Below are 26,348 nucleotides of genomic sequence, written 5' to 3' on the forward strand. Positions count from 1 at the left end.
GCTCCATCCACTGTGCCAATTAGCTAACCCTATGGCTTATTTTTTTTTCAAGCAGAGATATTTTTAAGGTATTCAATAATGCCTTTTTTTTCCTCTAAGAGCTAGCTTGGCCTGGGGGCTTCTCAAGTCTTGGCCATAAGTATTAAGTATTTAATATCCAGTTTTAGGCACCATGTTAAGCCCTGGCTGGGAACAAAGAAAGACAAAAACATGGTCTCTGTCCTTAAGGGGATCACATTCTATTGTGATCAAATTTTTCTAGGCACCAAAATATTTAATTTTTCCATTAAATAGAATAAAATATTCCCTTCTGATCTGAGCATCATGGGTTTGAAAATTCACAAGCCAAGCATCATACACAGGTGAGGGATATTTTGTATGGGCATCAGGGCAGAGACAATATACAGTCTCTATGACTGAGCTCTGATCTGTTAACAGTATTTCAGTTTCACTATAAATGGGGCTTGATAAGGAAGAGCAAGGCCAAAAGCATTGCTTGGTACCAGGACCTGAACATGCACCCAACTAGAAGGACAAACCCTGTCATATACACAAGCCTGATAATGTGGGGAATCATCGTTATGATCACTGGCAATCTGTGAAGTTAGCAAGAGGCTTAGAGAAACTGAGGTCAGACTACAGGCCACTAGAAAATTCCTCTAGAGGGAGATTGGGTCACAGCTGGACACAGCAGGCTCTGTGGGTGGACAGAATTTTTTTAGAATGAGGAAATTTTTCAAAAGCCTCTTGGGCTGGCTCTCGCTGGCGCTCTCTCTCTCTCTCTCTCTCTCTCTCTCTCTCTCTCTCTCTCTCTCTCTCTCTCTCTCTCTCACACACACACACACACACACACACACACACACACACACACACACACGAAATCCTAATACACTTTCTTAAGCTAGTCCCCTTCCTTTGTTGTCTCTACTTCCTGCTCCATTTATTTGTTCCCCACAGTAGGGGCAGGTAGATAGCAGTAGACTTGGAGTCAGTAAGGTTTTAATTAATTTTTTTAAAGCTCCTTTCAGTTCCAACAATGGACATCTTAGATGATGGAGTGGCATTGCTGTATAGTGGAAAGATCAATAGGTATAGAATTGGAAAGCCTGAGATTCCAATGGCACCTTTCATTCACCATTTAGTATTTAGCCTCTAGCTCTCCCTCCCCTGTTCTGTTGATGAGGCAGGAAAGGTGTACTCGATGGCCTCTTAGGTCCCTTCTGGCTCTATGCCTATGTTCTCCTGATCCCTCTTCACTCTCATGATCCCTCCTAGTTCTCTTGATCTCTCTTCACTCTCATGGTCCTTCCTGATTTCTCCTGGTTCTCCTGATCCCTCTTCACTCTCATGATTCCTCTTCACTCTCATGATCCCTCCTGATTCCTCCTGGTTCTCCTGATCCCTCCTGGATCTCCTGATCTCTCTTCACTCTCATGATCCCTCTTGATTCCTCCTGGATCTCCTGATCTCTCTGCACTCTCATGATCCCTCCTGATTCCTCCTGGTTCTCCTGATCCCTCTTCACTCTCATGATCCCTCCTGATTCCTCCTGGTTCTCCTGATCCCTCCTGGATCTCCTGATCTCTCTTCACTCTCATGATCCCTCTTGATTCCTCCTGGATCTCCTGATCTCTCTGCACTCTCATGATCCCTCCTGATTCCTCCTGGTTCTCCTGATCCCTCTTCACTCTCATGATCCCTCCTGATTCCTCCTGGTTCTCCTGATCTCTCTTCACTCTCATGATCCCCCCTGATCCCTCCTGGTTCTCTTGATCTCTCTTCACTCTCATGATCCCTCCTGATTCCTCCTGGTTCTCCTGATCTCTCTTCACTCTCATGATCCCTCCTGATTCCTCCTGGATCTCCTGATCTCTCTTCACTCTCATGATCCCTCCTGATTCCTCCTGGTTCTCCTGATCCCTCTTCACTCTCATGATCCCTCCTGATTCCTCCTGGTTCTCCTGATCCCTCTTTACTCTCATGATCCCTCTTCACTTTCCTGATCCCTCCTGGTTCTCAAGGATTCCAGAATCTGAGACGGGAGATGAATCAGCTAACGTACCTGGCCGTTTCACTGTGACCTCAGTCCGTCCTGAAACTTCTTCTGCCAGCTTGTACCAGGCATAGTTGGGGCTCAGAAGCCATTCTTCCACGTGGCAGTAATAACTGCCACTGTCGCTGACCTGAGCTCTCTGCACCGTCAGGCTGAAGAGGCCCCCCGACATGTGCCGCTCAAACTGCAGCCTCCCTCGCAGGCCCTCCTCCTCAGCATAGGTGCCATACTCAAACGCTGAGTTGTGGGTGGTTTTCAGGATGAGCTTTCCATCAGCGTCCGAGGGCTTGTGGACATACCAGAGGACGGCAAAGTGGGAGTTCAAGCTGGTCTGGGACTTCACTGAGCAGTTCAGCTGGATGGGTCTGTTCTCTACCAGGGTGATGGTCCGTTTTGACTTACTTACTTGCAACTTTGTCACTGGAAGGGAAGAGAAAACAGTTTTTTAAGGATAGTCAAAGCATCCAAAAAACAAAGCAAACAAACAAAACCCCCAACAACATAGCCTGCCTAAAAGGGAACTATTTTCAATTAAAAAATGCAATAAACTTACCTTCATCTTAAAATCAATATTAAGTATCAGTTACAAGACAGAAATTGGTATGAGGTCTAGGCAACTGGGATTAAGTGACGTGCCTAGGGTCACACAGCTAGAAAGTGTCTCAGGTCAGATTTGAACACAGAATCTCCAGACTTCAGGCCAGTCTCTCTATACACTGAGCCACCTAACTAACTCCTTAAAGGAGCTTAAAAAATGAATCGAAGGAGTCATTCAAAGCATATAGCAATTCACTTGGTGCATTTTATTTTATTTTAAAATCCTTACCTTCTGTCTTAGAATGGATATCAAGGATTGGTTCCAAAGCGGTAAAGTCTAGACAACTGGGGTTAAGTGATTTTCCCAGGGTCACACAACTAGGCAGTGTCTGAGGCCACATTTGAACCCAGGACCTCCCATCTCTAGGCTTGACTCTATCCACTGAGCAACCTAGCTGACCCCAGCTTTCAGATTTTGAGAGGGTCTGAATATATTAGTCTCACACACTAAGGTTCATCAAAACTGGCCGCCTTGACTAAAATCAAGGTTTACAGCAGCAGGTAACGTGGATCAAAATGCACTTTGGGGAGCATGTAAGATCCTACCTTAAAACACACACACACAAACATAAGAGTGATATAAGTCTCTGTCACCAAGAAAGGACTGAAACCTGAAGTTGTGACTAATTAATTTATGACCAGACAAAGCTAGAAGGTACTATACAAATTACTGAGTCCAACTCAAATTGATAGATGAAGGAACTTGGGTTGAGCAGATGGATGAGGGAAAGAACTTGCCCAAGGTAATACTATACAGATTACTAAATCCAACTCAAATTGATAGATGAAGGAACATAGGTTGAACAGATGGATGAGGGAAAGGACTTGCCCAAGGTCACACAGCTAAGTAAGTAGCAGGTCCAAGATCTTTACGCTTTTGGCCAAGTTCACGGTACTTTAGTGAAAAAAAAAATTTCATTGAGGGGCAGCTTGGTGGCTCAGCGGAGAGGGAGCCAGGTTTGGAGATGGAAGGTTTTAGTTCAAATCTGGTCTCAGACACTTCCTAGTTGTGTGACCCTGGGCAAGTCATTTGACCCCCATTTCCTAGCCCTTACTGTTATTCTGCCTTGGAACTAATTCATAGAGTTGATTCTAAGATAGAAAATGTATATCAAACTATTTACCACCTGGGGGACCGGGAGAGAGGCAGACAATCTGAACTGCAAAATGTTAGAAAATAATCATCAAACATTGTTTCTGCATGTAATTGAAAAAAAGAGGAAAGAAAAAATGATTTCATTGTTTTGTGCTCTAAATGCCTGAGTGATCAGTGGACATTTCTGGCTCTTTCTATTTTCATAAAATAGGAAACAAGGGGGAGGAAACTCAGGAGATCGATGTTTTGCAAGAAGCTAAACTAGAAGAGTGTAGGGCTAGGAACAGGGCAGAGATAGTGCTTCTCTTCTCTTCTCTTCTCTTCTCTTCTCTTCTCTTCTCTTCTCTTCTCTTCTCTTCTCTTCTCTTCTCTTCTCTTCTCTTCTCTTCTCTTCTCTTCTCAACCCTTCTGTCTTTGAATCTATATATTGGTTCCAAGGCAGAAGAGGGTTAAGGGCTGGGCAATAGGGGTCCAGTGCCTTGTCCAGGGTCATTCAGTTTAGAAGTACCTGAGGTCACATTTGAACCCAGGACCTCCTGTTTCTAGGCATGGCTCTCAATCCACTGAGCTACCCAGCTGCCCCAATGCCATTTTTCTTTCTGCCTACCATAGCCATGAGGTTTTAAAGGCAGCATGGTGGGGTAGGAAGAAAATTTGATGGAAAGGTGACTCAAGAACACGTCAGTTGCCAAGCTTGTCCACTGAGCTTAGCACAGAGATTACAAAGGAAAGAAAAAGAGCTGATCCCTGCCCTTAAGAGGGTCACATACTAGTGAGGAGACAACAGACAGATGGCCATGTAGAAATAAGGTATATAGAAATATAAATGGGAGATCATCTCTGAGTAAAGGTGCTGGGGGCAGGGGCAAGAAGGAAGGGACTGTCAGAAAACCAGGGTTTGAATTTTACCTGATACTGCTTTATTACTTTATGTTCCCTGGGTCTCAGTTTCCTTGCCTGTAAATTGAGACACTGAAATGGATGGTCTTCCAATTCTATATTTATGATCCCAATGACCAGGATTTGGATCCTAGCTCTGAGATGCTCCTACTTATGGGACTACAGGCAATCACTCCTCTGGATCCAAGTTCTTCATCTATAAAATGGGAGGGTTGGACCAGATGGCCTCTATATTGTATTCTAATCCTAAATCTCTGAGCCTATGGCATGATTGGTGATCAGAGAAAACTGGGTTAGAGCTATGTGAAAGAAAACAGTTGGAGGGCATTTAGGTGGCAGAGCAGTTAGAGCTCCAGGCCCGGAGTCAGGAGGATCTGGGTTCAAATGTGGCCACAAACACTTCTTAGTTGATCCCTATTGCCTAGTTACTGCCCTTAGAGTTGCTATTGAGACAAAGTAAGGAAGGGAGGGAGAGAAGAGAGGGAGGAAGGAAGGAAGGAAGGAAGGAAGGAAGGAAGGAAGGAAGGAAGGAAGGAAGGAAGGAAGGAAGGAAGGAAGGAAGGAAGGAAGGAAGGAAGGAAGGAAGGAAGGAAGGAAGGAAGGAAGGAAGGAAGGAAGGAAGGAAGGAAGGAAGGAAGGAAGGAAGGAAGGAAGGAAGGAAGGAAGGAAGGAAGGAAGGAAGGAAGGAAGGAAGGAAGGAAGGAAGGAAGGAAGGAAGGAAGGAAGGAAGGAAAGGAAAAGGGAGAAAGGAGGAAAGAAAGAAGGAAGAGAGGAAGGTAGTAAGGAGGGAAGGAAGGAGGGAGGGAGGGAAGGAAGGGATAAAGGAAGGGAGGGAGTGAGGGAGGAAGAAAAAAATCAAGTGAATGAACGGAAAAGGGGTAAATGGAAAAGGAATGACTGACAGGGTCATACCATCAAGAGATCCTTGTTTCTTCTTCCCTTCTGCCATCTGTTATTGGGCTGCTGGAACAAGAAGGAAGAGCTAACTCCAGAGATTATGCACTAATCTGTGATGAGACTGTCTTTCCTAGGATTGTGACAGGATCACAGACTTGGAGCTTAAAAGTGATACCACTATCTTCCTTATTGTCCCGAAAAGGAAACTAAGGCCCAGAGAGGTTAAAAATTTTGCCCAGTCTCCTCAATAGGTGTTTGAGTTAGACAGGTAGCAGAGTAGGTATTAAAACCCTGTTGGAGTTGTCTCATTCCTTGGTGTTACTGGTTCTGCTCCCTTCCTTTTGCATCAGTTCACTGAATTCCCCCATGTTTCTCAGCTGTGGTCACAGTCACTGGTTTTCATGGCACAAGAATGTTCTCTTACATTCATATACCATGATTTAGGGAGCGGTTCCCTCATGAATGGGCATCTGTTTTGCTGGCACTTCTCTGCTGTTACAAAAGGAGCTGTTCTAAATGGTGGTGTAAATATCTGGTGTAGATGCCCAGCTGGGGGATCTCTGGATCAAAGGGAAATGGCCTTTTATTCACTGGGTCCTATGAGGTAATCTGGCACAAGCTACACCCAAAGGTAACTCTACTCTTGAAATTGTAGCTGTAACATCTTATTTGCCTCAAGGCATGAATACAAATAACTTTAAGATTCCCTGAGGTCGCCCACCACCCACAATCATTACCACAGTGGGTTCCTTCTTACTAGCAGACCTTAATGGCCAGCTCGGTGCCCTGTAAATAGCTTCCTCTAACAAGATCGGATGGTTTCCATTCTTTCTTCATGCTAGGCTTTACAAATGCAGGAACCAAATCCCTCTTGTGGGTGGGATGGGGAAGAAGGAAAAAGTACTGATTTCAGGCTGCTCCACACAAAGCTGGTGCCAAGGAGCCAGCCCTGTGAGCACCAAAGCTGACCTCCGATGAGCCTCCAGCATCCTCTGCTGGCCAGGCTCTTGATTTTCAGGGAAGAGAGTGATTTTGGTGCCAGGTGGGGTGGAAACAAATCAGAAAAGGAGCACACTTGGAGAGAACAGTTCGTTTTCTTCTGCTGGCTCAGGCAGAGATGCCTAGGGTCCAAGTCAAATTTCCAAAAGGGTCGTTAGCTTCAGAGGACCAAAAATGGTTTGAGAGTCACAACTGGGGTGTGTGTGTGTGTGTGTGTGTGTGTGTGTGTGTGTGTGTGTGTGTGTGCACGTGCGTGAGAGAGAGAGAGAGAGAGAGAGAGAGAGAGAGAGAGAGAGAGAGAGATCCAGCCAGCTGTCCAGCCCATGTGTGTTAGCCCTCACAAGAGGGGTGGGGAGAAAAAAGAGTGAGAACATAGCTGGATCTGAGCCTTGGACTGTGAAGCAACCCTTGGAAGATGACCAAATGCTTTATATACATTATCTGTTTAATGCTCACAACAACTCCAAGAGGACTGAGTGACTTACAAAAGAAAGAACACTGACTTTGGAGCAGTCAGAGGTACTGGATTCAGATTCTGCCTCAGATGCTTAACTCCTGTGTGGTCACAATTCACTCTACCTCCTTGAGCCTCAGTTTTGTCCACTGTAAAATAAAGGGGTTGGACTAGATGGCCTGTGAGGTTCTTTTCAGTTAGAGATCTATGGTCTTGAAGGTAACAGAGGCTTAAAATGGGTTACCCTCATTTAAAAGATAAAGGATTCCCAATATTAATGGAGACATTTGAACTCAGATCTCTACAGACTCCAAACCTATCACTCATTATACTACACTACCTCATCTTATGGATATCTGCAGAACAAGTCATTTTTTAAAAACCCTGATCTTCCGTCTTAGAATGAATAATGTGTATTGATTGACTAACATTTGGGTGAGGAGAATGAGATGTGGGGAGAAGGATGACACACATCAGGAGGTTCTAAGGCAGAAGAGCTAGGCAATGGGAGTTAAGTGACTTGCTTAGGGTCACAGAGTTAGAAAGTGTCTGAGGTCAAATTTGAACCCAGGACCTCCTGTCCTTAGGCCTGGCTCTCAATGCACTGAGCTACCCAGCTGCCCCCAGAACAAGTCATTTATAAAAAAGAAAAACGTCCTTTCCATCTAGAGTCAATAGTGTATATTTCTTCCGAGACAGAAAAGCGGAAAGGACTAGGCAATGAGATAAAGTGACTTGCCCAGTCACACAGCTAGGATATGTCTGAGGCCAGATTTGAACCCAAGACCTCCCATTTCTAAGCCTAGTTTTCCATCTACTGAGCCACCCAGCTGTCCCCATAACAAGCCATTAAAAAGAAAAATCTTACTTTCTCTCTTAGTAACAACTGTAAGACAGAAGGGCAACGGCCAGGCCAAAAAAATAAAAGTTAAATGAATTTGCCCTGGATCACACAGCGAGGCAGTGTCTGAGGTCTAATTTGAACCCAAGTCTTCCCAACTGGTAAAGCCTGGTGCTTTACCCATTGTGCCACCTAACTGCCCCACCAGCCATATTTTCTTATAAAGAATAGGCAATCTCTATATACCATCTAACCATCCTTGTCAATAAAGCTGGAGAGAAAAGCTGACAAAGTCCTGAGCATCTCTGTGAAATATCCCATCTCTCACTATCCCAGCCCTGCTTTGATATTTGTGTTAATTAAGCCCAGCACTCAGCCTTCTCTCCTGCTCCAACACTGATCGGCCTCCAAGGCATACTGTGGAATTGAGGGCAGATTTGGGTAGGAAAGCTCACGAGCCTAGGAAACCTGGTTCATATTAGCTTGCCAGTCTACACCTGCTAACGCGTCCAGATTTTTTGGACTGGCAAGCATCCTATGACACATGTAACAACCAGTTCCCCCACCTCCTTTTTTTTTTTAAGCTTTTCCAAACAAATTCTCCATATGCAGATGAGATCAGTACAGATGATACCATCTGAATTATCTGGTTCTTTGCCAAATAATTTCGTTGTTTAGTGTAGTGTAGAAATAGCCTTAAAATGTATTATTAATTGGGGCCAGATTATTTTTGCAACCGTTACTAAGGAAACCTCAATTGCTATAGAAACTGCATATGTTAAATTGGTATCCTATGACTAAACGGCAACACAGTCACTGGGCACAGAAAGCAAGAATCAAAGGGAGAGAAACGGTTTTTGTTGTGTGGGGCTTTTTTAAGTCATTCCTTTTTCTTTCACCTCACATCAAAATATTGTGAAGTGTTGAGAAATTTGAAAGAAAGCCACTTGGGGAATAAGGCACACACCTGGCAGGGAGGCCACAGCTCCAACCCTAGTCCAGGCATCTTGGGTTTCTCTTCCACATCTCACGTCCAACAAGGGTCACTTCTGTAGCCTGAGGCAGACTTCAGGTGCCCACATCCAGTTAAGACAGTGAGACATGCCTGGTTGGGTAACTGGCCAAACGCTGTAGAACCTTTTTTCTCCTCACATGGCCATCACTTTCCTTAAATTCCTCCTCACCTGGGCTAACTGGCCGATGCCTCCTCATTCACCTGACACGTCTCTCTTCATCCAGTTACAAGTGATGGATTAATCGCCAAATCTGATCCTTCCTCAGATGTCATCTTGTCTAATGCATTTGACACTGTTGGCTGTCCTCTCCTCCTAGTTACCTTTGCCTCGCAATATTTTTGTTATACAGTTCTCTCCATGTGTGATATCTCTCTCTCTCTCTCTCTCTCTCTCTCTCTCTCTCTCTCTCATTCCCCTTTCTCTCCTTCCTTCTTTCCTTCCTTCCTTTGTTCCTTCCTTCCCTCTTCCTCTATTTCCTTCCCTCTCTCCCTCCCTCCCTTTTTCCTTCCTTCCTTCCTTCCTTCCTTCCTTCCTTCCTTCCTTCCTTCCTTCCTTCCTTCCTTCCTTCCTTCCTTCCTTCCTTCCTTCTTTCCTTCCTTCCTTCCTTCCTTCCTTCTTTCCTCTGTCTAGGTCTCTCCCTCCCCCTAAAATATTCCTTACCTTCCATCATAGAATTAATACTATATATTGGTTCCAAAGCAGAAGAGTGGTAAGGGCTAGGCAATGGGGATTAAGTGACTTGCCCAGGGTCACCCAGCTGGGAAGTGTCTGAGGCCAGAACCGAGGACTGCCCAGCCCCAGGACTGGCTCTCAAGCAATGGGTGAGGAGCAAAGAGAAGGTCATTTTGTCTGGGTCGTGGAGAACAACCCAGTTACCCCTCAATTTGTTTTCTGTTTCAGACCTCTTAACTGTGGGTATTCCTGATCTGATATAGATCTAATTCTAGGTCCACTGTCTTCTCCCTTTGCAATCTCTCTTGGGAACCTCATTATTTCCCAGGTTTGACTATTATATCCATGCACAAACTCAAGGAAATCGGTGGATACTTATATACTTATGTATCTATTTTTTTAAAGCTCTTGCTGTCTTAGAATTGCTACTCCGTATCAGTTCTAAGGCAGAAGAACAGTAATGACTAGGCAATGGAGGTTAAGTGACTTGTCCAGGGTCATACAGCTAGGAAGTTTCAGGTCAAATTCGAACCCAGGACCTCCCATCTCTAGGCCTGCTCCTGTATCCACTGAGACACCCAGCTGCCCTTTATGGATCTTTCTAAACTATATATTTACCTTTGTCTGCAATGTCTCCCTTGAGCTTCAGTCCCATATCACTAATATCCCAGAGACAGATTAAACTCAAAATGTCTAAAACCAAATTCATTCCATTATCTTTCCCCTAAATCTCTCCCTCTTCTGGTTCCTCATCTTCCTATAACCAATCCATCCCAAATCTTGCCATTTCGCATTTGAACCTTCTTCTCTTCTCAAACTGCTAAACCTTTATTTCAGCTCCTCATCACCTAGGCTACAACAACAGTCTCCTAATTAGTCTCCTGGGCACAGTGGGTTAAGTGCTAGGTCTTCAGTCAGGAAGTCTCATCTTGAGTTCAAATCCAGCCTCAGACACATATTAGCTGTGTGACCCTGGATAAATCACTTAACACTGTCTGCCTCAGTTTCTCCTTCATCAAATGAGCTGGAGAAGAAAATGGCAAATCACTCCAGGATCTCTGCCAAGGGAACCCCAAATGGAGTCAGGAATTATCAGACATGACTGAAACAAAAGAATAAATTAAGTCTCCTTGTATAAACTCTCTTCCCAATCTAGTCCATTCTACAAGCTACTGCCAGAGTAATTTTCCTTAAGTGTATAGCTAATCATGTGACTCTCCTACTTATTCAATTCCAGCAGCTTCCTATTACCTCTAGGATCAAATTTAAGCCACTGTGTTTATCTCTGGAAAACGTGGTTCCAGTCTATTTTCCCGGCCTCATTGACCATCATTTGCCCTCTTGTTCTCCATGACCCAGACGAAATGACCTCTTCTCTGCTCCTCACACAAGATGTTCCATCTCCTGTCTGAAGCCTTTATGTCAGCTATCTCCCATTCTTGGAATGTTGCCTCTCCTTCCCTTGGCTTCATAAAATCCCTTAAGATGATGCTCAGGCATTCTCTTCTGTATGAAACCTTTGGATCCCAAATGCTAGCACCCTCTCTCCCAAACTTCTTTACATTTAACTGGCTTGCTGTATTTGTACTGATTCACATGTATTGAAAATAGTTAGATGTGTATTTCTTGTCGTTCCCATTAGAGTGCAAGCTCACTGGGAGTAAAGAATCTTCCTTCCTTTCTTTGTATTTGTATTCCCAGGACTAAGAAACACCTTGGTTGACACAGAGTAAGATTCAATAAATATTTGTTGGCTGACTGACTCACATATTCACTCTTACGTTACTCTTCAGTTGTTTCAGTCATTTCTGACTCTTCTTGAATCTATGTAGGGTTTACTTGACAAAGATACTAGAATGGTTCGCCATTTCTTTCTGCAGCTCATGCATTCATTCTGCAGTTGAGAAAACTGAGGTAAAACAGGGTAAAGTGACTTGCCCAAGGTCATAGAACACATTATTTCCCCCCTTTTTCTTCTAAACCCTTACCTTCTGTCTTAGAATCAATACTGTGTATTGGTTCCAAAGCAGAAGAGCAGTAAGGGCTAGACCAGTGATGGCAAACCTTTTATAGACGTTAGAGACTGAGTGCCCAAACTGCAACTCTCACACAGCATGTGAACCCCCTGACTTACCCTAGACAGAGGAGGGAGGAAATGCTCCCATTGGGCTATTGGACAGAGGGGTGGGTGGTGTAAGAAATATACTCAGGTGCGTGTGGAGAGGAGAGGGGCAGTCCCCTTTGGCACATGCACCATAGGTTTGCCAACATGGGACTAGACAGTGAGAGTTAAGTGCCTAGGGCCACACAGCTAGGAAGTATCTGAGGCCATATGTGAACCCAGGATCTCCAGATTCGGGTGAATCTCTAATCACTAAGCTACCTTGCTGCCCTGGTCAGAGAACATTCTTTAAACTGTATATCATAGTTATCTGTATTTATCATATCTCTTTGACAACCTATAAACCCCTTCAGGAGACAAAATTTGAATGCCCCAGTGCTCTGCATGAAACAGGCATTTTAAAACAATTTGCCATGTTTGTTTGTGCTGAGGCTGTGATGTTAAAACTACTGATGACCACTATCTACAGCAATTACACAGATTCCAGAATTATTTGCATCCAGATCAGATGCCAAGTAGGGAAGTAAATACTGAGAGAAAAATGCTGAGGCCCCAGTCTTGGGAACCGTCCACATTCAACAGGTCTATGAGAGGCAGAAAGAGGACTCTGGGAAGACAGAATCATAAAATCCAAACAGCTCAAGAGGGAGAGACTTATCTAAGTTTCTCACTTTACTGTTTGGAAAACTACATACAGTCCAGTGAGATTAAATGCCTTGCTAAAAAAGTCACAAAAGAATTTGGAAGGACTGAGATTTGAACCTTATTCTTCTGACTCGAAATTCATGGATCATTTTTTGTTGTTGTTGTTGTTGATGTTTTTTAAACCCTTACCTTCCATCTTAGAATCAATACTGAGTATTGGTTCTAAGGTAGAAAAGTGGTAAGGGATAGGCAATGGGAGTCAAATGACTTGTCCAGGGTCACACAGCTAGAAAGTGTCTAAGGTCAAATTTGAACCTAGGATTTCCCATTTCTAGGTCTGGCTCTCAATCCATTGAGCCACCCAGCTGCCCCAAATCTATGGCTCATTGTTACAGCTCTGCTTTTTCTCAAATATTTCAGTGAACTTTTAATTTTACTGCTGTGGATACTTTCTGTATTGAGATGGACAGGAACCCTGCCTGCCCTGTGCACTTCTTGTATCTGACAATATACAGTGCCTACTATTTGTAGGCACTGTGCAAAATGTTTTACACATATCATCTTATTTGATCTTCACAACAAACCCTGGAAGGTAGGTGCTACTATTATCCCAATTTTATCGATGAAGAAACTGCGGCACAGGAAGTGATAAATGAATTTGTCAGTGGTTAGAAGTCAGTAAGTATCTGAGGATTTGAACTCAAGTCTTCCTTACTCTAGGTGTAGGGTTTTATCCACTGTACCACTTACCACAGAGGGTCTACCACAATACTATAAAGGTACGACATGATTTTTCTTGATCTAAGATGCTGGTAGAGTTATCATTGGTTATAGACATATAACCATCCCATCTTTTTTCTTATTATACATGTATTTGCTAATACATCATTTGTTTGTCTGATTATTTTGGCAAAAGTAATTTATCAGGGCAACTAGGTGACTCAGTCAGGCCTAGAGTCTGGAGGTCCTGCATTCAAATCAGGCATCAAACACTTCCTAGATGTGTGACCCTGGGCAGGTCACTTAACCCCCTGTTGTCTAGTCCTTACTCCTCTTCTGCCTTGGAACCAATATCTAGTATCAATTCTAAGAGAAAAGGTAAAGCATTTTAAAAAAGACTATTTATATTCTGAATTCCTCTGGCTTCTTATTTGTACCACTTTGATAGCATTTATATGCTATCTCATGTCATCTCTCTCCCTCTTCTCCCCCGCCCCAGTGCCTATCAAAGGAAATTGCCTGTAATTGGTATCAATATCCCATAATCACAGACTCTCTGAGCTAAATGAGACTAGAACTCATCCAGTCCAACCTTTGAGCAGATACACGAATGACTCTACATCCCGGGCTCATCCTGGGTCATCATCTAGTCTCTGCTGGAGGACCTTTAGTGAAAGAGAACACTATTTCATAAGGCAGCCAAGGGCACTGCTGGACAGCTCTAATTCCCAGGAAATTCTTTTTAATGTTTGGCTTCCATCTTCTTTAACTTCTCCTTCTCCTCGGCCCTAGCCCTAATCCTGGTCTGCAGAACCCCACTGAGGAAATCCAAGCTCTTTTCCATTTGACAGCTCTTCATGTGAAAAGGAGCTGGTGAACTCCAAAGAGGGCTTGAGTTACAATGATTTCATATCATTTACTAACTGTGGGCCCCTTGAGCCTTATTCAGGTTTGGGCTCTCTAAAGTCTCTCCCAAACACTATGATCCCATGAAAGATATTGAAAGACAGTCTTCTTGGGGGTAATCTGGGTGACTCGATGGATTGATAGCCAGACCTAGAAACGGAAGTCCTAGGTGCAAATCTGGCCTCAGAATCTACCTAGCTGTGTGACCCTGGGCAAGTCACTTAACTGCCATTGTCTAAGCCTTACCACTCTTCTACATTGGAACCAATATACAGTATTTATTCTAAGACCGAAGGTAAGGCTTAAAAAAAAAAACAAAATCTTCTCCAATGCTAAAAATGTATAGTTTTTAAAAACAATTTTATGGTGCATGATGACTCAACAAGTTATGGTAACATAATGGGATGGAATGCTACTAGGCTGTAATAATGATGAAGGAGATGGTTTCAGAGAAACTTGAGACAACCTGTATGAACTGATGCTGAGGGAAGTGATAAGAACCAGGAGAACAATTTATGATGACATTGTAAAGGCAAATAACTCTGAAAGGCTTAAGAATCCTGATCAGAGCAATGACCAACTACAATTCCAAAGGATCCATGATAAACTGTGCTACCTAAGCCCTGGAAAACAAAGATGATGGATTCAGAGTATAGAGTGAAGTATACTGTTCTTGAACATGGACAATGTGGCAATTTGCTTTGTTTCACTACATAAATATGTATGTCAAGCAAAATAGACTTGTGTATTTAAGGCATTAGAGCAGTAGGCAATGGGAGTGAAGTGACTTGCCCAGGATCACACAGCTAGGAAGGGTCTGAGGCCACCTTTGAACCAAGGACCTCCCATCTCCTGGCATGGCTCACTACCCACCTAGCTGTCCTCTGTCTACTTGTGAAAAGGGCTTCCCCCCCTTTCCTTTCCCCCTTCTAATGATAGTGATGGGGGGAATAGATATTTAATTTTTAAAATTCAAAAACAATTGAGTGATGTGATACAAATTTCCCTCATTATCTTGGTCATCTTCCTCAGCATATGCTCCAATTTGTCAATGTCTCTCTTAAATAGACTATTAATTCTTACTCAAAGCCATTTGCTGAAAGAACTAGAAGTCATAGAAATGCTTCCACTAGCTTTACCTCACCTTCCTCCAAGTAGAATTCTGTCTAATGCCAGCAGCATCTTCCATGGTGAGGCACCTTGATTAGAACCCTCAGGCCATTGGTCACAATGATGAAGAAGAAGATGATGATGATGATAATGATGGCACCACATGCCATTTACATAGATAAAGTATTTTAAAGCTTGTGAAGTGTTTTATATACCTTTTCCCACTTGACAAATGCTTACTACAATCAGCTGAAGTAGAGACTATCATTTCCATTTTACAGATGAAGAAGCTGAGTGAAATGACTTGCTCAGGGTCACAGTCAGCAAGTATCCAAGGCAGAATTCAAACCCAACTGATTCTACATCTGACACTCTATCAGAACTCAAGATAGGGGGCAGCTGGGTAGCTCAGTAGATTGAGAGCCAGGTCTAGAGATGGGAGGTCCTAGATTCAAATCTGGCCTCAGACACTTCCTAACTGTGTGACCCTGAGCAAGTCACTTAACCCCCATTGCTTAACTCTTACCACTCTTCTGCCTTGGAATCAATACCCAGTATTGATTCCAAGACAGAAGGTAAGGGATAAAAAAAGAAAAAAAATTTTTAATTAAAAAAGAACCCAAGATAGAAGACAGGGAAGAAGGGTAAGTTACTTCTATTGGAGCTCTCAGTTTTTGCAGAAAATAAACCAAAACTATTTGGAATAGGGGGAGGGAATCCATGGTGAGGGAAGAGGGAGTTTCTATTCTAGAAGAAGTTGGGGCTACGGGAAGCAAGCACTACAGCTTGGGGAGCTGCCCACTCGGTACAATCCAAGTGACTGGTTAGTCGATTTATCCACTATGACAAAGGAGTCAGTGATCACATGCTCTTGAATAAAAACCAGAGGAAGAGCCCCCAAACAGCCAGATCAGCACTAAGGAACAGAAGAAAACTGGTTTGGCAACATCCACAGGGTATTAAATATTCATCCCGACTGCCCATCAGCCAAGTCCCAGGAGCAAGGCAACTACTGACAGGATAGCATTCTACCACCGGAGGCTGTCCAAGTAGAAGCTTGTTTATTGCTCTGTCAATTTTAATGTGCAATATTTAATAGCCAGACCAAGATCTGGTCGTAAACATTTGCAAAATGAGTGCTGACATTTCTCTTACTGCTTCTGTGTTTGGAGAGACACAGTGGTGGAGTGAGAGCCTTTCATGTTAGACCAAATCAGAGGAACATCCGAGTGTTCAAAATTAAAAGAGTAAAAAACTGGGCGGGAATCAAAATGTGTCAACATGGCTTGAAGCCCCCAATCTGTATTGAGTTTTCCCTAAGGGCTCCACCATAACTGCCTCCACCCACTGGTACTGTCTAACTAGTCCGGCACTTGTCTCGAGGGAATCTTGGGTCTCTTTTGCAGGCTGGTAACAAAGGATTCAACACTATAATGTAGGCAATGAGCAGAATCTAGTTTATTAACCAGCCCCTCCTCCCCGATTCAGACGTCCTCAACTTCCACCTGACTCAACAATCCTATTTCTAATTTAATTTTATTTGAGGACTCAAGCAAAGAGGAGAGTCAGCAGAAGTGGATTTGAATCCTGAGTAGTGCATTTGAGAGTGTCTGTGTAGGGTGTTGGATTTGGAATCAGAGGACCTGGGTTTGAATCCCACCTCTGTGACCACCTTACTAGCTGTGTGACTGAGCAAGTCACTGGACTTTCAGGAGCCTCAGTTCTTCTGCTTTAAAAAAAGGGTGTGTGTAGGGGGGCAGCCAGGGAGCTCAGTGGAGAGAGAGATCCAGGCCTGTCGATGGAAGGTCCTGGGTTCAAATTTGGTCTGATACTTCCTAGCTATGGGACCCCGGGCAAGACGCCTAACCCCAATTGCCCAACTACTCTTCTGCCATGGAACAGATACTTAAGCATCAATTCTAAGGCAGAAGGTAAGGGTTTGTTTGTTTGTTTTTTTAAACCATTGGCCCAGTAGATAGAAAACCAGGAATGGAATCAGGAGGTCCCGGGTTCAAATGTGACCTCAGACACTTCCCAGCTGTGTGACCCTGGGCAAGTTTCTTAACCCCAATTTCCTAGCCCTTGCTGCTCTTCTGCCTTGGAACAAAAGCTTAGTATCAATTCTAAGAGAGAAGGCAATGGTTGATTTTTTTTTTTAATATGAGGGTATTGGATTAGGTGACCTCTCTGTGTTCATTTCCACCTACAGACCTATCATCCTCTAAACAGCAATAAGCCAAATGACAGCCAGGCCACATCAAATAGAGTCCTAAGTAGAAGAGTCTCACTCTGGTGAAATAAATGTATAAACAACAGCATATGGTCTCTTTGGGGTGAATCCCTTCACGGTGGCCACTACTCATCATGGCACACAGAACGCCCCTGGGGTTTGGGGTTCAACTCTCTAGAAGGCAGCCAGCGAGTGGAGGGAAGGGGAAGGGCTAGAACACTAGTACTGATCAAACAGCCATTCAATCAGAAACACTCCAAAGCACTGAGAAAAAGTGAGGCGCTATGAAAGAAGCAAGAAGTGGGCCATTATTCATACACCAACAGAAAAGAGGAACAGTTCAAAAAGCAAAAAACAACAACAAATCCCTGAGATTCCCCAACAATCAAAGACACCTTGGGGCAGAGTAGGCATCACTTTGCCAGGCGCACCGTTAACAAACCTTCTATCAAAAAGCATCGAGGAGCTTCTCTGGAACTGATAGTTCCACAGATCCCAGCTTAGGAGTCTCTGTTACAGAACACACAGCATAAAAAATAGCATTGGGGCTTCAAAAATATATAATGTCAAAGAAGATTTCCCTGCCCCTCCCTCTTCCCCATTGCCCCCCACCAAACAACCAACAACAACAACAAACAAACAAACAAACAAAAAAATAACCCCAAGGCTTATGACTAAGTGATTCTTTCCTCTACACCTTGAATATACAAAAAGGCAGGCAAAATATTTTGAAAATGAAAACACAGACAAACCAGAAAGAGTACATGCAAATGTGTGATCTTGGGGGAAATTACAGCCTCCTTCTTCCTCTTTTTCTCATCTCTGGTGTAAGATGAGGACACCAGCTGCTGAGCAGGATGGGTATGAGGAATAATAGGGAAAGCAAATATGAAACACTCTGGAATATATTAATTGCTATATGCATAAATATTTAATAAAGTGGGAACAACCACACTTAATGGGATACATCCTCCCTAGTGCCTGACGCTCCCTAGTAGTAATGTTACTCCCCAAGCCCCTAACTTAATTCCTGTCAGCCATAATTGAGTACCTTTACATATATGCCTCAAACATAACTCAAATGCACTCATTTCTCATATTATTCCAATAAATGCTGTTGCTCGAGCATCCTCATTTTACAGTAAAGGTTTCAATACAGAAGATGATGCCCAAGGTCACGGCATGAACTATCTCAGCCTCCTAACTCTCCCATCAGTCAAAAAAAACCCAAACCCTAACCTTCTATCTTAATGACTCAATACTGTGTGTTGGTTCCAAGGTAGAAGAGTGATGAGGGTTGGGCAATGGGGGTTAAGGAACTTACCCAGGGTCCCGCAACTAGGAAGTGTCTGAGGCCACATTTGAACCCAGGACCTCCCATTTCTAGGTGTGGCTCTCCCACCTGCCCCCCCCTTCCCATCTGTTTTTTTTTTTTAAACCCTTACCTTCCATCTTAGATTCAATACTATTTCTTGGTTCCAGACAGAAGTAAGGGCTAGGCAATGGAGATTAAGTGACTTGCCCAGGGTCACACAGCTAAAAAGTGCCTGAGGCCACCTTTGAACCCAGGACTTCCTGTCTCTAGGCCTGGCTCAGACTCCCCAGCTGCTGCTTCTCCCATCAGTTTTAATATAATTCAACAAAGATTACATGCTTACTAGATAGCAGATACAAAGACAAAAACTTCAACATAGTCCCTGTCTTCAAGAAGTCAACATTTTATTGAGTTTTCTACTGTAGTGGCCATATTTTCTCTCTCTCTCTTTGGATTACTTGATGAAAACCTTTATTAAAACAGTGCTCATTGGCATTGAAGTAACAAAATTAGCTGATATAAATTTACTTGAAAATTCCTTTATTTTTATTTAAAAAACAAAATTCCTTCATGTTAAAATATTTATTTGTTAGCAATTCCAGAAGCAGCTTGGAATTATACTATAAAAGAAGATGCTAACATATCCATTCTCTTTGATCCAGAGACTCTCCTCTTAAACACATACCCCAAAGAGGTCAGAGACTGAAAGGGTTCCATATACTGTGTTCCTAACCTCTGTTACTGCTGAGATACCACCAGCCTCCCAAACACCCAAGTTTAAAACCCAGAAGTCACACTCAACTTCTCACTCTCTCTCTCACAGCCGCCTTGCCCAGTTAGTTGTCAAATCTTGTTGATTCTACACCGGTAACATCTCTCTAAACCACCCCTCCTTCTCTTTTCTTTTTTGACACTATAACTACCCTGGTGAAGTTCTCTATTATCTCACCCTTAAATTATGCAACAGCCTTCTAGTAAGTCCCTCTGAACCTCGTTAAAAAAAGTCAGTCGAATCTGTATTCCATTGCTGAATTGATATTGAAATACAGGTCTTACTACTTCACCCTTTCCCTCCCTCTACTCAATAATCTCCAGTGGCTCCCTATTACTTCCAGGATCAAATATAAAATCCTTTTATTTCACTTCTAAAGTTCTTTGCAACTCGGTTCCTTTCTGCCTTGCCAGTCTTCTTGTACCTTCTTCCCCATCATATATTCTGATTTTCTTGTTGTTTCCCAACTCCAACCATTGTCATTGACTATCCCCCATGCTTGGAATTATCGACCTCCCTATCTCTGCTTCCTAGCTTCCTTTAAGTCTCAGCTAAAGCCCTATCTTCTGCAAGAAGCCTTTCCCCGTCCTTCGCTGTGAGAATACCTCCAATTTGTCCTGCATATGGCATCTGTTCAGAGCTGTTGGGATGTTATCTCCCCCATTACTCTGTGAGTTCCTTCAGAGCAGAGCCCATTATCCTTCTTTTTTCTTAACTGTTCCTTGTATCTCTAGCAGTTAGCAAAGTGCTTGGCACAAATCGGTTATTTAATATAAGTTTGCTGAATGACATGCACATCAAAAACATACATTCGCTCTGATGATGAAGAGCTGGAAACAATGTAAGATGCCCATCAATTGGGAAACGGTATCCCAAACAAACTATCGCATCCTTCAAGGTAAGAGAATTACTATGTTGTAAGAAGGGGTGAATATGAAGAATTCAGAGAAATCTGGTAACAAACTGATACAGAGTGAAGTTAGTAGAACCAGGCAAAATAATATATCTAAGAACTGCTGGGTGGCTCAGTGGACAGAGAGCCAGGTCTACAGAGGGGAGATCTAGGGTTCAAAATCTGGCCTCAGACACTTTCTAGCTGTGTGACCCTGGGCAAGTCACCTAACCCCAATTGCCTAACTCTTACCATTCTTTTGCCTTAGATCCCATACTAGGTAGTATCAATTCTAAAATAGACAGCAAGGGGTTTTTTAAAAAAATAATATTATTATCATGGAAAACTTATGTGTAAATTTGTTACTGGAATAAAATTTTAAAATAATATTTTTATAATATTATATAAAGAACACTAGGACCATATAAATAGGTAGAATGCTCCTCTCTCTCCCTAAAACAAAAACTGTACAATTATAAAAACAAGGCATGTCTACAAAGAAGGGATGAGAAAATTTACCTCCTTTCCTTCTTTTTAGAAGAGTGGCTTTGGGGATGTGGAACACTGCCCATAGACCATCAGAATTAATTTATGTATTGGTAAATTTTGTTGAATTTCTCTCCTACTTTCTTCTTTTCTTTTGGTATTAAAAAATGGCCCCTTGGTGGCCTCAGACACTTCCCTGCTGTGTGACCCTGGGAAAGTCACTTGACCCCCATTGCCTAGCCCTTACCACTCTTCTGCCTTGGAGCCAATACACAGTATTGACTCCAAGACGAAAGGTAAGGGTTTAAACAAAAAAATGGCCCCTTGGGTACGGAATGGAGGAATGATATATTTAGAAATGGTGATAGAAAAATAAAAGACATAAAATGATATTTTAAAAATCATTTTCATAATATATCTTAGGATTGCAAAGGAAAGGGTATAGGATGTCGGAACCAGAAGACCTGGGTTTGAATCTCAGAAGCAGATAGGTGGCTCTGTGAATTTATAATGAGGAAGATGAGTTCAAATCCCACTTCTGACACTTAATTACTGTGACCTTCAGCAAGCTCTGTTTCCCTCACTTTTGTCAATTGAATTATGGGGATAATAATAGCACTTACCTTCCAGGGTTGTTGGGAAGATCAAATAATACTTGTAAATCAATAATACTTATAAAGCACTTAGCACAGAACTATATGAGTTAACATTATTATTATTATTATTAATATTATTATTATTATCTGGCACTAACAAGCTACTTTAGAAAACTTGCTTCTGTGTGAGTCTGTTTTCTTATTTGCAAAATGAAGAGGCTAGACCAGATGACCCCCAAGAACTCTCAGCATCAAATACTCTATAACTCAATTAACAGGCTTCTGGTCTTATTATTAAGACACTCAACCCTGTAATCAGAAAAGATTTTCATGACAAAGGAGTCTAACCATCCTTCCAAATATATAATGTTGCTGTTGTTGTTCAGTTGTTCAGTTATGACAGACTCTCCATGATCTCATTTGGGGTTTTCTTGGCAGAGATATTGGAGTGGTTGGCCATTTCCTTCTCCAGCTCATTTTACAAATGAGGAAACTGAGGCAAATAGGTTTAAGTGACATGCTCAGGGCCACACAACTAGAAAGTATCTGAAGCCAGATTTGAACTCATGAAGCTGAATCTCCCTGATTCCAAGGCCAGAATCCAGTGCCCCACTACATAGTGTAAGAATCACAAAAATTTCTTTGTAAAAACAATCTATTCCCCTTTTCTCCTCCCCAGGCTCCTAAATCAAATGGTCAGTTGTCTATGAGTACCTACTATGTGCTGGGGAAAGCGTTAATCCATACAGGACAGTCTCTAGATATATTACTACAAGGAGACCAAATACATACTTCAACTGGGTAGCTAGCTCATACACATGAACACCCCTGAGAATATAATATAGCATGTCATCAGCTATGTTACACGGACTGCTCTGGGAGTTCACTGAGAAGGAAAATGTCATTTGGAAAAGTTTAGTTGCCCGAATAACTGCTTGGAGAATGGAGTATTGTGAGCTAATTCTATTTCAGAGTCAATAAAAATTAGCCAGAGAGGGAGCAGAGTAGACCAGATAAAAGACTGGTCTGGGAGTCGGGAAGCCCTGGGCTTCATGCTCGTCTCAGACACATAACAGCTGTGTGACCAGCATCAACTCCTTAAATCTGCATTCTCCAGGCAGGACTCGAAGGCACTCTACTTCTGTACAGCTTGAGCTGAGAAAGTATCTAACATTTTTGAATGGCATTTTCGTTTATTAATGTCAAAAAACCCATTCTAGTTTCTACCCCATGGGGCAAGCTTGGTTTGGCCGTTGGGCCACGGTGTGCCAAAACATAGTCTAGAGATGAGTCACCAGCCTATCTCGGTATGGGGGATTTTTATACTGGGAGGCCCTCCAACAATTAAGTCATTGTCCGGTTTACGAAAAAGGGGGAAAAAAAGCAAACTGAATTTGAATTCACATTTGGGTGGTCACCTGGCCTATAATTTGTATTAACGGTTTTAGTAATTGACACTGACTAATTAATTACATTACAATTTCCAACGAATCATCAACATCCATGAAATACAAGTCATCATGTCCAATGTAATGTTTCTAAAATCCAGAAATGAATGGAGTCTTAGAATTGAGGGATCATCTAGCATTAGATCTGGAAGGAACCTTAGAGGTCATTTAGATCAGAACCATTAATACACACATAGCAGTGAGAATTAGATTAAAAGGCAATTAAGGATGTGAAGATGGGATTAACTCTCCCCTGCCCATTTTTAGATTTAACCACCAAAAGCGTATACACCCCACTTATCCCCCTGGGCAGTCCTAAGAAAATGTATAGACTATAATTGGTCCATGTAAAGTGGAAGGAAGAAACAGGAAGTAAGGAAAGGAAGGGTCTTTGAAAGTGGCAAGAACTTCCTGTGAGTGGGTCTTTCACCTTCAACTTGATCCTGGAGGATCTCTGGCTGGGGACCTTAGACTGTTTTTGAATTTTCCCTTAGAACTACTACGTGGGGCGGGTGAGTAAAAAAGGTTGATTTCCTTTTTTCTGGTTTTCTGAAGGTATTAGCCTCTAGAACCCTTGTTTAATTTACCTCTGGGTCCACCTTTGCTGGGGCCTCTGAAGCCCTGCCTGGTTCTGCCTGGGCCAGAGTAATTATCTCCTCTCTCTCTGATTTTCTTACTTTCACTCTTTCTCCTTTTGTAAATAAACTACCTTAAAAAGTCATTCTGACTTGAGTAATAATTTCTGGCGACCACGCTCTTATAAATTGAGTCCAACCCTTTCATATTTTAACCCTTACAAGGGGTAGCTAGTGGTTCAGTAAATAAGAGTATCAAACCTGGAAATGGGAGGATCTGCATTCAGATTTGACCTCAGACATTTTCTACCTATGTGACCCTGGGCAAGTCATTTGATCCTTTGCCTAGCTCTTGCCCTTCTGTCTTAGAGTTGTTCCTGAGACAGAAAATAAAGGTTTTAAAAAAATTTGGGAATCATTTAGCAAAATATATTAAAAATATAATAGAGCAACGATAATATCAACATGTGAGTTTTTAAGCCAGTATATGGCTTTGAAAGGAATCTTATGCATGATTTAGTAGTCCAATGTTTCTATTTAATTTTTTTAAAACCCTAACCTTCGGTCTTAGATTCAGTTCTATGTATTAGTTCCAAGGCAGAAGAGTGGTAAGGGCTAGGCAATGGGGGTCAAGTGACTTTCCCAGGATCACAACATAGCTAGAAAGTGTCCGAGGTCTAATTTGAACTCAAGATCTCCCATCTCTAAGGTCTGGCTCTCAATCCACTATTTAATTTTGACCCCACTGCTCTTGTCTATAACAACATTGCATTTTGCTGATGAGGAAAGAGGTCTAGGTCCTAGTGATTTGCCCAAGGTCATACAAGTGAGGTATAGACATAAAATTCTCCTGCAAAGCCACGTTCTACACTCTTTCCATGGGCCAGAAGGGGCTCTATTGAGAAATTTAGGGAAAAGAAGGCCATTGGAGTCCATTGTTTCTAGACTGTGAGACACTGTAATAAAGGTAAATGGCTCTTATTACCTGGCTGCAGCACTCTTATCTCCAGCAGGTTGGATGTTCTCTCTGCCAGACGGGTCCAGGTGCTATTGTGGTTCTTTCTCCAAAGCTCGGCCACACACTGGTATTTGCCTGCTTCTGTGTCACTGGCTCGACTGATGCTCAAACGTACATTGTTGCTGGACTCTGCTTTCTCGATGGCAGTGCGCGTTCGAAAGCTGGCAGATCTCTCCCCCCACTGAACCCCACCATCGCGAGTGAAGGTCACCAGGTTGTGGAACTCAATGGTCCCCACAGGCTGGAACCTCCAGGTCACTGAAACTGGGACCCAGGATGGGTAATGGGGTTTGATGATGCACTGTAAGTCAAATGATTCACTGTATGTCACGCCAGGGGTGCGAGAGATGGCTGTGACAGCAAAGCCGGTCTCTAGAGAGGAAGAAACAAACAAACAAACAAGGATTTCAGACTCTATATGGAAACCATTTCTCTTGTGGAGGGAAAACTGTACGCTCTCAGATCTAGAACTAGAAAGGACCTCAGGAAGCATCTAGTCCAACACTTGTTAGGATCTAGATGAAGAATTAAAGCAGAGGGAGTTTGTCACTTGCCCAAGATCAGGAATCATCCATTAGAAATGAGAAATTTGAATCCAGGTCCTTGGACTTAAGACCCAGTATGGTTAGAAATGGAAAAGAATAATGAAGGTTCTTGGTTCCTCTCATTTCCTAGGTAACTGTATTACTTATTTTTTTATTTGAAAATTTTTATTTAATTAATTAATTTAGATTTTTCCATGGTTACAAGGTTCACGTTCTTTTCCTCCCCTCCTACCACCCATCCTGTAGCCAACGAGCAATTCCACTGGGTTTTACATGTGTCATTGATCAAGACCTATTTCCATATCATGGATATTTGCACCAGGATGATCCTTTACAGTCTATATCCCCAATCATATCCCCATCAACCCATGTGATCAAGCAGTTGTTTTTCTTCTGTGTTTCTACTCCCATAGTTCTTCCTCTAGATGTGGATGGTGTTCTTTCTCATAAGTCCCTCAGAATTGTTCTAGATCATTGCATTGCTGCTAGTAGAGAAGTCCATTACATTAGATTGTGCCAAATTGTATTACTTCTTAGTGCCAATGATACCTACAGTGCCAAGCTAGACCCATCAAAGGCACTAATGAAAGGCTGAGGGCAGTTTGGACTAGACGAATTCTAAGGTCCCATTCATGACAGTTAGGTGACTCAGTGGATAGAACATTGAGCTTGGAGTCTATAAGACTCATCTTCCTGAGTTCAAATCAAGCCTCAGAGACTTCCTAGCTATGTGACCCTGGGCAAGTCACTTCACCCTGTTTGTCTCAGTTTCCTTATCTGTAAAATAGTTGGAGAAGGCAATGGCAAGCCACTCTAGTATGTTTCCTAAGAAAAGACCAAATGGGGTCACAGAGACTGAAATGACTAACCAATAACAACTATGGACAGCTCTCTCTGCGTGTTGGCTAGGACCGAAGGCCATTCTCATCACAAAGGCTTCTCAAACTTAGTCAACAAGATAGCCCCAGACTTAGAAATACCAAACAGACCATAGAATGTCCCCTTAAAATTGAATTGGAAAACAATAGCTCTGCAGGGACCAGAATACTCTCTCTTAATTGCAGATTGAAAAAGAAGAAGGACAGGAGTCTCTCTCACTGACTAGCTCAGTCCCAAACCTCTCTCTGTTGCCTGTTCTACTTTCTTCATGCAGACTTAATCATTAGCTGTTGACAAACTGATTGGATTTTAGAGAGATGATCTCTCCTACAAGTTTTTTTTTTTTTTTGAGGAAAAAAGGGTTAAGTTAAGTAACCTGCCCAAAGTCACACAGCTAGAAAATGTCTGAGTTTAGATTTGAACTCAGATCTCCCTGACTCCAAGTCCAGTCTGTTGCAGTTTAAAGTAGATATTATGGTATGTAAATATTTGGGGGAACGTTAAGATTGGCTAACAATGGGATGAATGCTTGGACAACTTGCTCCTATTGGAAGGGTATTATGA

At 42.6% G+C, this 26,348-nt stretch overlaps 1 protein-coding gene across 5 annotated transcripts in view; it reads right to left on the reverse strand.

The window, feature by feature from the left end:
• The window catches only part of IGSF3 (immunoglobulin superfamily member 3), a 158,712-nt gene that overhangs the window by 15,407 nt on the left and 116,957 nt on the right, over positions 1–26,348 (reverse strand). For all 5 annotated transcript variants that reach the window (XM_056819258.1, XM_056819256.1, XM_056819254.1 and 2 more), the window contains 2 exons: positions 24,328–24,732; positions 2,063–2,473 (listed from right to left, as the gene is read on the reverse strand). In XM_056819258.1, the coding sequence (XP_056675236.1) occupies positions 2,063–2,473; positions 24,328–24,732 (816 nt within the window). The remainder of the gene's footprint in view (positions 1–2,062; positions 2,474–24,327; positions 24,733–26,348) is intronic.

This window comes from Monodelphis domestica, chromosome 2 (assembly GCF_027887165.1).
Source record: "Monodelphis domestica isolate mMonDom1 chromosome 2, mMonDom1.pri, whole genome shotgun sequence".
Lineage (NCBI taxonomy): Eukaryota > Metazoa > Chordata > Mammalia > Didelphimorphia > Didelphidae > Monodelphis > Monodelphis domestica.